The sequence below is a fragment of the Theobroma cacao genome, chromosome 6, assembly GCF_053813885.1.
Source record: "Theobroma cacao isolate CCN51 chromosome 6, ASM5381388v1, whole genome shotgun sequence".
Taxonomy (NCBI): Eukaryota; Viridiplantae; Streptophyta; class Magnoliopsida; order Malvales; family Malvaceae; genus Theobroma; species Theobroma cacao.
Window position 1 is genome coordinate 391,829 of NC_142644.1, and position 9,779 is coordinate 401,607.

The 9,779-nt window shown below is 34.6% G+C and overlaps 2 protein-coding genes across 2 annotated transcripts; both read left to right on the plus strand.

Annotated features, from left to right (window-relative positions):
* The first annotated feature begins 992 nt into the window (after window positions 1-992).
* LOC18595062 (2-oxoglutarate and iron-dependent oxygenase domain-containing protein CP2-like) lies at window positions 993-5,761 on the plus strand. The gene is made up of 9 exons (XM_007022845.3): window positions 993-1,668; window positions 2,398-2,445; window positions 2,705-2,881; window positions 2,977-3,127; window positions 3,238-3,324; window positions 3,814-3,938; window positions 4,382-4,500; window positions 5,270-5,381; window positions 5,449-5,761. The coding sequence occupies exons 1-9, from the start codon at window positions 1,369-1,371 to the stop codon at window positions 5,482-5,484; spliced, it is 1,155 nt and encodes a 384-aa protein (XP_007022907.2). The 5' UTR covers window positions 993-1,368; the 3' UTR covers window positions 5,485-5,761.
* Window positions 5,762-6,752: 991 nt separating this feature from the next.
* Window positions 6,753-9,484, plus strand: LOC18595063 (tubulin beta-3 chain). Its single transcript, XM_007022848.3, has 3 exons — window positions 6,753-7,285; window positions 7,872-8,141; window positions 8,619-9,484. Exons 1-3 carry the CDS (start codon window positions 6,892-6,894, stop codon window positions 9,293-9,295), a joined length of 1,341 nt encoding a protein of 446 aa, XP_007022910.1. The 5' UTR covers window positions 6,753-6,891; the 3' UTR covers window positions 9,296-9,484.
* Window positions 9,485-9,779: the final 295 nt, after the last annotated feature.

The following is a 9,779-nucleotide window of genomic DNA, read 5'->3' on the forward strand; positions in this document are numbered from 1 at the left end:
AATCATCATTAATTTTAATTTTTTTGTGAACCTTTAGTTCTACAAATATCTTATATATTAGGAGATTGTGACTATGAGACATGGGATGTTGAGTAAAAGGGTCAAATGAAAGATGTTTAAAGGTTCAATCAAAAGAAAAGCAGTCATGGTGACGGTATTTCCATAGTTGCAATTCAAAGAAGAAGGGTGCAAGTGTACCTTTGAGTGACAACGCCAAGGAAACCGCTAGTAACGCGTCTTAGACTTAGAGCATGATTTTATTAGTCAATTATGTGATAGGAGACATGTAATTTGCTTTGACTCTCATGTATGACATGAGTTTGTAAAAAGCCTCAATTTATACTTGTTTATGTTTGTTGGATGAGTTAATCGAAACAAAATTTAAAACTCGTTTAATAAAAGAATTGAGCGTGAACAAAGGTGAATCAGATTCATTTATGCACATGAACAAATTCATGTAAGGTTCGTTTATGAACTTGTTAAAAACCAATTTTGATCGATAAATTCTTTTCGTTCCAAATTGAATATCCACTTTTTAATCGATAAAATGAATAACATTTTTAAAAATTTAAATAAATTTTTATATCGCGTAATACTGATATGATATATTAAAATATCATAATTGATGATAATATGATATGTTAATTTGATAAAATAATATGATTATATAATTTTTTTCACTCTTTACGTTAACATTATATTAATATTGGATAAATATAAAATAATAAGTAGTATTTTGATTAATAGCAATTAATCCATTATTACTTATAAAGATTTATTTGATTTAAAATAAATATATAAAAATTTAATTTAACGTAATAATAGAGTAAAGATTTATTTAAAGTTTTTTAAATAATTTAAGAGTTTTTTTTTAACATTATGTGTATATATGGGTTTAGCTTCTAAAATTGAAGGAAAAGTAAATTGGACAATGAAAAGTCCATATCCATTGCCCAAATATCTATATATGAAAAGGTAATTTTGACATGTGGAACCTTTTAAAGTAGCCTTCATCTCCAGCCCGGAGGGCATCGCCTCGTCTGCCTTGCACAAATCCGGATGCCAACTTAAAACCCTAACACCCTAACTCTAAAATATTTGGCTTTTCGCCGCTTCCTTCCTCCGTTGTTTTTCTTCTTTGCATTGGTTTTGCTCACCTATTCTTTTGAATTTCCAATATATTTGTATAAATGGTTAGAAATTGTTGTTAGGCTCAAGGAAATGTGTTTGAAATTGTTTTTCTCCTCTTTTTTTCAGATAGAAATTCCTTGTTTTTTGTTTGTTTAGGAGCTTAGAAACAAGCCCGTTCATGACCTGGGCATTGCCCGATTCCGCATTCTACCGAATCGAGAAACGATATAGAAAACCATGTCGTTCGATCTGACTAGAAAAGAGCCCCAACAGCCAACGCCCCCGAGCGCTGGTTGTAACGGAAACGGTGTGGCGGTGTTGCCGAGCATGGCGACGGCGCACCGGCTACGGCTGAACCCTAATACGGAGCACAAGCCGGAGACCTACGAGGGTTTGCAGTTGGAGTTCAGTCCACTTCTGTTCAGCTCCCTGGAACGTTACTTGCCTCCTCCGATGCTCTCACTCTCTCGCGACTCCAAGCTTAATTACATGCGCGATATTATCCTTCGTTACTCTCCAGAAGGCGAACGTACTCGCGTAAGCCTTTTTTTTTTTTTTTTAATTTTTATTATTATATGTTTAACTTTCAGGTTCGAAAATTTCTTTCCTGAGTGTAATGTCGTATTTTACGATCTAAATGGCCGTGAATTCTTTTTCTTTTGGGATGAAATGAAATGATAGTGTAAATTTTGAATTATGTTGATTTTCTAGTTAAACTTTAAGCATTATGTTAATGAAGGTGAAAATCAGATAAATTTGTAATAGAGTGCAAGGAATATATTTAATATTTAAAATTTAAAATTTTTATTTCAGGAAATGATTGTTTTATTGCAGATTTTAAATTAAACGAACATGCTAAGAAGCATTGATTGTTTCAAATCCCTTTTTGGCTGATTGAGAAATAGTGGTGAACAAATGCTGGAACAAGGGGGAAAAAGAAGTGAATTCTTTTTCGTCTTATCTTGGATTTATTAGTTGCCTATTATTGTTGAGTTGGATTTGGATGAAATGAGATATTAAATCATCTGTCATAATTGATAGATGGGTTCTGTGTTCCTTATTGCCATTGGACTAATTTTAAGTTTCAATCTGTATCTATATAATTTGTCATTGTTCTGTATTTTCTGCAATGTTATGCATTTTATGTTGGTCAATGTTTGTCATTCTCACATTTTGTTGAACTTCTAATTTGTGGTTATTTTTCTCTCTTAATTTTCCTTTTCCATTTAGCTGTGTTTTTTCTCACCGTTTGAAATTTTTGAACAGGTTCAAAGGCATCGAGAATACAGGCAAAAGATTATATCACACTATCAGGTACATATCGTAGTTAAGGTTTGACTAGGATTGCTTGTGCTTATGCCATTGGGGAATACTTAATTTATGCCTGCAAACTTTCCATACTATGCTGTTTGTGAGATATATCATGATTGACCCTTTATGGTTGCCATGATTAAAATAAGTAGAAGTGCCTTGCAGTGGCCTTTTGTTTTTCCTTTTGCAGATTGCATTTTTGTGTGTAATCTTTATAAGGTTTATATTTCTTTTCTGCTTAAGTGATCTCTACTTTATGCAGCCGCTGCATAGGGAGTTGTACGCCATGCATGCCTCTAACTTCTTTGTCCCCTCATTTCTCAAAGCAATTAATGAGAATAAAGAGGAAAGTTTTCGAAGTATAATGGCAGAGCCTGCTCTTGGGGTTTTTACATTTGAAATGCTTCAACCCCATTTCTGTGAATTGTTGTTATCTGAGGTATCATTGCTGCCTCTTCTCATTTGGCATTTTTTACTTTAAACTTTCTTGTTTTTTAGTTTTTATATTTTTCTTATCAGGTTCTGATTGCTTAGGTAGAAAACTTCGAAAAATGGGTCCATGAAACAAAATTCAGAATTATGCGTCCAAACACAATGAACAAATTTGGCGCTGTTTTAGATGACTTCGGTCTGGAGACCATGCTTGATAAGTTGATGGAGGACTTTATTCGACCTATTTCCAAAGGTATTTAATTTTCCGTCCATCATGAGATCTTAAGTGCATGCTAAAATATATTTTAGAGTTAAAGCTGATACCTTATTGTTTTTAATATATATTTTGGAAATGGTCTGCAGTTTTCTTTTCTGATGTGGGTGGATCTACGCTGGATTCTCATCATGGTTTTGTTGTTGAATATGGAATTGACAGGGATGTTGAGCTTGGTAGGTTCTAACTTCTTTCTATTTTCTTTTTTGATTAAATCCTTGCCATAAGTTATCTGAATGATGGCAGTTTATGGTTTATGTAATCTGTGCCGTTTATCATCCACTACCGTTAGGAGAATAAATCATTAGCTACGGTAGATGAAAACTGATCTACAGTTAAGTGTTCAGAAGGTATTGCACAAAATAATTTTCTTCATTTCTTAAGACGTTTAAATCACGAGCTTTGTGCGTTGCTTATAACTTGAGGTCTTTCTTTTCCTCATTAAATGATGGCACATTTATTTTCTTACATTTCATGATGATCATCGTTTTTCTTATAACAGCCCATAATATGAGCATGATTGGCTATGCTTTCTTCCTAATATTTTAATTTTGGTGCATATTAAATTTTAATTGTTGATGCTTGTTTTGTTAACCTACTTGTTCTGTTAAAATCTTGTTTTTAAGGTAGTAGCTTCACAAACTTCTGTAGCTTTGTCTCTGTAGGTTTCCATGTGGATGATTCAGAAGTCACCTTAAATGTTTGCTTGGGTAAACAATTTTCTGGAGGAGACTTGTTCTTTCGAGGTGTTCGTTGTGATAAACATGTCAATACAGAAACCCAGTCAGATGTATGCTAACCTTTCTGTTCAATTCTTTCTTACTACTGTTCATTTTAAGGTGCAGGAACTGAAACTTTCCTTTGGCTTAACCATTCAGCTCTAATAACTGCATGTTCCACAAAGCATCAGGATGAAGTTTAGTGTCAGTTTGATAAGAAGGTTCCCTAAAATGTAGCAATAAGGAGAACTAACCCAAATGAGAACATGAAATTACAGATTACTTAAACAAAATAAATTGCTGATGTCTTCGTAATATAATTTTCCTAGACAACAGGTGATAGGCCATATTATTTAAATTGGTTAGCAGATATTGGTTCATAGAAGAATATACATACATACATATATATATATACACATATATATAGATGTGGTATGTCCTCTATTGTTAATTTGTTAGTCATTGTACCAAAATGATCATTTTTTTAATGTTTTCTCATTGTTCTGCATTCCAGGAAATTTTGGATTATTCCCATGTTCCAGGACGTGCAGTTCTTCATCGCGGGCGCCATAGGCATGGTGCAAGAGCCACAACATCTGGTCATCGGGTCAACTTACTTTTGTGGTGCAGAAGGTATCTTTCTTTTACACCCTTAGTATAAACGTACCAAACATGTAATAGCCTTTTGGAGGGATCAGGAGTCTCTCTTAAAGTTGTAATGGGAACATGACTTACTTCTCTAAGTTGGAAAAAGAATACCACTTTAATACAAGTTGCTCATCGGTTTGCATTTGAATATCTTTATGTAATATTTAATATTGAAATACGAAGAATTTAATTTAGAATTTAAACTATTGGGCTATTTGTTTGACTACATTTAGAATTTAGACTTGTTTTAGGAGTTGAAATGAGATAAAATATTAGTGGATGACTGAAAGTTTAATATAGTTGGCACTTGCATCTTTGGAGAATGGTGCTACCTGAATTCGCTGTCATATTTTTGGTCATTTATGTATTTTTTATAAATCTAACTTGTTGGAAAGAAATTATTAAGTTGGAGTTATCTAGGGGCTTATTTGCCATATTTTCTAACAAAAGTATCAATAAGGGTTTTGTTCTGAAATTCTTTGGGCTGCATTGTGCTTGTATTGTTTGAAACTTGTTAACAAAGCCTACTGAGATGCAATAATGTGGAGTGGTGTTCTTTTTCTGAGAGCTGAGAGTTTTCAGTTTAGATAACAAGTTACAATGTATGAGGCATAGGATGCTCTCAGACTTCTTACTTATGTATACGCTGAGCTTCACTTTGGTCCACATTCCTTAAATTGTATTGTGAGATTTAGAACTAGTGCATTTTTTTTTCCCCCAATTAGTTTAAAATGCATGCAAAATTTTCTTCTAGTTCGGTCTTTCGAGAGCTGAGGAAATATCAGAAAGATTTCTCAAGCTGGTGTGGAGAGTGCCAACGCGAGAAAAAAGAAAGGCAGCGTGTTTCAATTGCTGCTACGAAACAGGTGAAGTCCAAATCAATTGTTTTTGTAGAAAATAAAAATATAAATTCTGACTGTCTACTTTGATCAGGAATTACTGAAGAGGGAAGGAAAACCTCCGACTTGAAGTGTGTCTATTTTTAAACAAGTTTTTGCTTGTGGAAATTGTAAAATAGTAGGATTCTTGTCAATGTGACACAAGCAAAGCTATTTTTCTTATTTTGTTAGTGATGTGCACTATTGCCAAAAAATTGGGTGGGTAAAGATGGAAGGGTGAATGGTCTTGTGTGTCTTCATTGTGCTTCAATGCTGTACATACACATGTTGTCTTGGGTGTCCAGTTTATGAGACAGCTACAACTGCAACTGAACTATGTTTTTAAGATAGTGGCACTAGTTTTTTTCTGTTGTTGGTTCCAACATTGTTTCAAGCATCATAAAACTGGTTGACAAGTTGTGTTGCAAGTAAACCATCATGTCAATTGATGAGGCATGAGGGAACGTCATCAGGTTGCCATTTCAAGTACAATAAATTTTATATACTTCAAGAGAGAAATAATAATGACACATCAACAATTCTTTGTATCTAAATCTCAATGCATACTGGTTTTTTTTTTTTTTTTTTTAAATCTCATTTCAAAATCTTTACAATAATTTAATTTTAGTTTTCTTAATTCTATTTTTCAAGTGAAAAAAATAAAGAAAAATATATATAGAGATTAGTCATTCTTTTTGCTATGAAAGGACAGTCTGTTCATTGACTTGATGGCACGTTTGGATAAAATAGAGAAGCTCCTAACTCCTGAAGTCCAAACTCAAGCAGAAGCAAAGAAATGCAAAGCAAACGCAGTCATTCTCTACAATCATCGTACCACTCACACTTGCAATAGTAAAATCCCTAACCAATAATATAATTATTAACAAAAAAAGTAAACTCTCCCACAAGAAGGATATTAATATAAGCCTTTTTAAGATAACAGTATTATAAGATATTGTATTCAAATAAATACAAAAATTAATTTATATGATTTTATCTATGGAGACACAATTTTTACCAAAAATGTAAATCAGTTTAACACTATTAATCCGTCTATGAAGTTAATAATAATTTTGTCTCCTATATTTTGTTTCAATGCGTGGAACAATAATAATAATAAAAAAAATTGTTAGTGACAATATAATTATTTATTTTTTTAACTTGAAGTGATTTAAAATTTTATTAAAAAAATTAAAAATGATAATTTTTTAATATAAAATTTCAAAATAATTTAATATTTTATTATTAATAATAAATTTACTATTTTTCCAGAGGACTAAACACCAAAAATAGAAGCATTTTTCCAATTTGGACAACAACAATCTGTCCTTTTCTCTTTCATCTACAAAAGGCTAAACTTTATCAGCCAGCCCAACGCAGCTGCGCCCATCCTTCACTCTTATCCTTCCATTTCCCAACAAAAAGCAAAGCAACCCATTTTTCCCTCCCTCATCACTTTCCCCACCACAAGGAAAAAAAAAAACCAAGTGAAGAGAAAATGAGAGAAATCTTGCACATCCAAGGAGGTCAATGTGGGAACCAGATCGGGGCTAAGTTCTGGGAAGTGATTTGCGACGAGCATGGAATTGACAACACTGGAAAGTATAGCGGTGACTCCGATCTGCAGCTGGAGCGTATCAACGTCTACTACAATGAAGCCAGTGGCGGAAGGTATGTCCCCCGCGCTGTTCTCATGGATCTTGAACCGGGCACTATGGACTCCGTCAGATCTGGTCTTTTTGGACAGATCTTTAGGCCAGATAACTTCGTCTTCGGGCAGTCTGGTGCTGGGAACAACTGGGCCAAGGGTCATTACACAGAGGGAGCTGAGCTCATTGATTCTGTTCTTGACGTTGTCAGAAAAGAAGCTGAGAATTGTGATTGTTTGCAGGGTATCAATCCTATAACTTGACTTTACCCTTTTTCTTTAAAACACATTTTGACCTATGGGTTTAGTTTAATTTGTTGAGATCGGTACGTTTTTGAGGTTTTTTTTCGTTCTTTTGTGAATTTTGTCATGTATTTTATTGGTGGATCTTCCTCAATTCTGAGTTCTGAGTATGCTTTGTAAAATTTGGTTTTTTTTTTTTTTTTTATCTTGGGTTCGGTGAACCATTTTGGGTGTTTTCCAGGCTCTTTTCTTTTCTTTCAATTTTGGGGTTTTTAAAGATAGTTTGTTTTTAATGCAGATTTGTTGTCTGTTTTAGTTTGGATTATGTCTTGTCTGTTATATCTATGAACAAATCCTTTTTGAAGTAAATTTGTTATATATATATGGAGGAATATGTTAAGCCATTGAAGCAACGTGGTTATTGTTTTGAACTGATTATCGTGGCAACTTGTTTTGAAAGTTTCTTGTTAAATTGTACTCTGGTTTTCTCTATTTGCATTTCTAATCCCCCTCCTCCTGCAAGGCCAAAAGGAAAAAAAAACAGCTATATCTGCTTTCAAATCTCACTTTATGTGTTTTTGGTACAGGATTTCAAGTTTGTCATTCTTTGGGTGGAGGTACTGGATCCGGAATGGGTACCCTTCTTATTTCCAAGATTAGGGAGGAGTATCCAGATCGCATGATGTTGACATTTTCGGTTTTCCCTTCTCCTAAGGTATCTGATACAGTTGTTGAGCCATACAATGCTACCCTTTCCGTTCATCAGCTTGTTGAGAATGCTGATGAATGCATGGTGTTGGACAATGAGGCTCTGTATGACATCTGCTTCCGAACTCTCAAGCTTGCCACTCCCACCTGTAAGTTTGATTTATAGTTCTAAATGCCTAGTGTATGCAGCAAAGGATTTTTAGCTTTGCCTAAAGCAAGTTTCTCCATTTGTTTTCAACAATTTAAAATTAAAACATGTAGTGGGCATTAATTTGATTATGTTGCTTTACCTTCCTGTTCTGGGTCTTTGTGAAAAAGGATGTTGCTCAATTGTTAAGGAATTGGTGGCATATGAGCCCTACCCCTTTATTAAATCTCAGTTGGGTTGCTCATAAGTATCTTTCTTACCAGAGACACGCACCATTTACTTTTTGTCCCCAAACACAAAAGAATGTGATGCGTTAGGAATAAATGCTCTCATATTTGTTCTATGAATTGGGATAATAACTATTATTTTCTTATGCTACTTCAAAAATATTGAGTGGCTTCTCTTAATGGAATCAATTTCCAGAGTATACATGATCTGCCCTCTGTGCTTATATTCTTTTTCTTTTAACTTGACTCAGTTGGTGATCTTAACCACCTCATCTCTGCTACCATGAGTGGTGTCACATGCTGTCTGCGGTTCCCTGGACAGCTGAACTCTGATCTCCGCAAGCTTGCCGTGAACCTTATTCCCTTCCCACGACTACACTTCTTCATGGTTGGATTTGCACCCTTGACATCCAGAGGATCACAGCAGTACCGGGCCTTGACTGTGCCCGAACTGACTCAGCAGATGTGGGATGCCAAAAACATGATGTGTGCTGCTGACCCACGCCATGGCCGTTACCTAACTGCTTCTGCAATGTTCCGTGGTAAGATGAGCACTAAGGAGGTTGATGAACAAATGATTAATGTCCAGAACAAGAACTCATCATACTTTGTTGAGTGGATCCCTCACAATGTCAAGTCTAGTGTGTGTGACATCCCACCAAAGGGTCTGAAAATGGCATCCACTTTCATTGGAAATTCAACTTCAATCCAGGAGATGTTTAGGAGGGTTAGTGAGCAGTTTACAGCAATGTTCAGGAGGAAGGCTTTCTTGCACTGGTACACTGGTGAGGGAATGGATGAGATGGAGTTTACTGAAGCTGAGAGTAACATGAATGATTTAGTTGCCGAGTACCAGCAATACCAGGATGCCACCGCAGACGATGAGTACGAGGAGGAGGAGGAGGAAGAAGAGGAAGTTCCAGCTTGAGGGGAGGAGTCTCTATAAGCTTGCAGTTGGTCTGAAATTTGTATCTATGTTGGCTGGCTCTAGCTGGCTATGCTTATGTTGTTGAGATGTCAAATTTAGATTGACATGATGTGTATGGTTGTGGCTCCTATCTGAGATTATGCTATTGCTTTTAAAGCTTGAATGGATGGATGTTTGTCTTTAGTAGAATGCTAGAAGATTGATGGTGATATTGTCTAAATTTTCTTTTATCCTAGGTGTGCATGGAATTCATATGAAGTAGCTTTTCTATAATTTTTTGTTGGAGTTGACAATGGGTTCATTCAAGCTACAATGCATTTTGAGATTTAATGTATAAAATTTATATATTGATATTGTATTCTTTTTTCTTTTTTTTGTAATTAATGCGTAATTGGTGATTATATTTTGAATCTTGAATCCTACAAATCCATTTTTTTACTATTCTCTTAAATTAATTTTAAATATGCAAATAAAGTAATAGAAA

Coding starts and splice junctions, on each gene's coding strand:
- LOC18595062 (XM_007022845.3), top strand. CDS start 1,369: ATGTCGTTCGATCTGACTAGAAAAGAGCCCCAACAGCCAACGCCCCCG. Junction 3,128..3,237: donor TATTCGACCTATTTCCAAAG/GTATTTAATTTT, acceptor AATGGTCTGCAG/TTTTCTTTTCTGATGTGGGT. Junction 5,382..5,448: donor CAATTGCTGCTACGAAACAG/GTGAAGTCCAAA, acceptor TACTTTGATCAG/GAATTACTGAAGAGGGAAGG.
- LOC18595063 (XM_007022848.3), top strand. CDS start 6,892: ATGAGAGAAATCTTGCACATCCAAGGAGGTCAATGTGGGAACCAGATC. Junction 7,286..7,871: donor GAATTGTGATTGTTTGCAGG/GTATCAATCCTA, acceptor TTTTTGGTACAG/GATTTCAAGTTTGTCATTCT. Junction 8,142..8,618: donor CAAGCTTGCCACTCCCACCT/GTAAGTTTGATT, acceptor AACTTGACTCAG/TTGGTGATCTTAACCACCTC.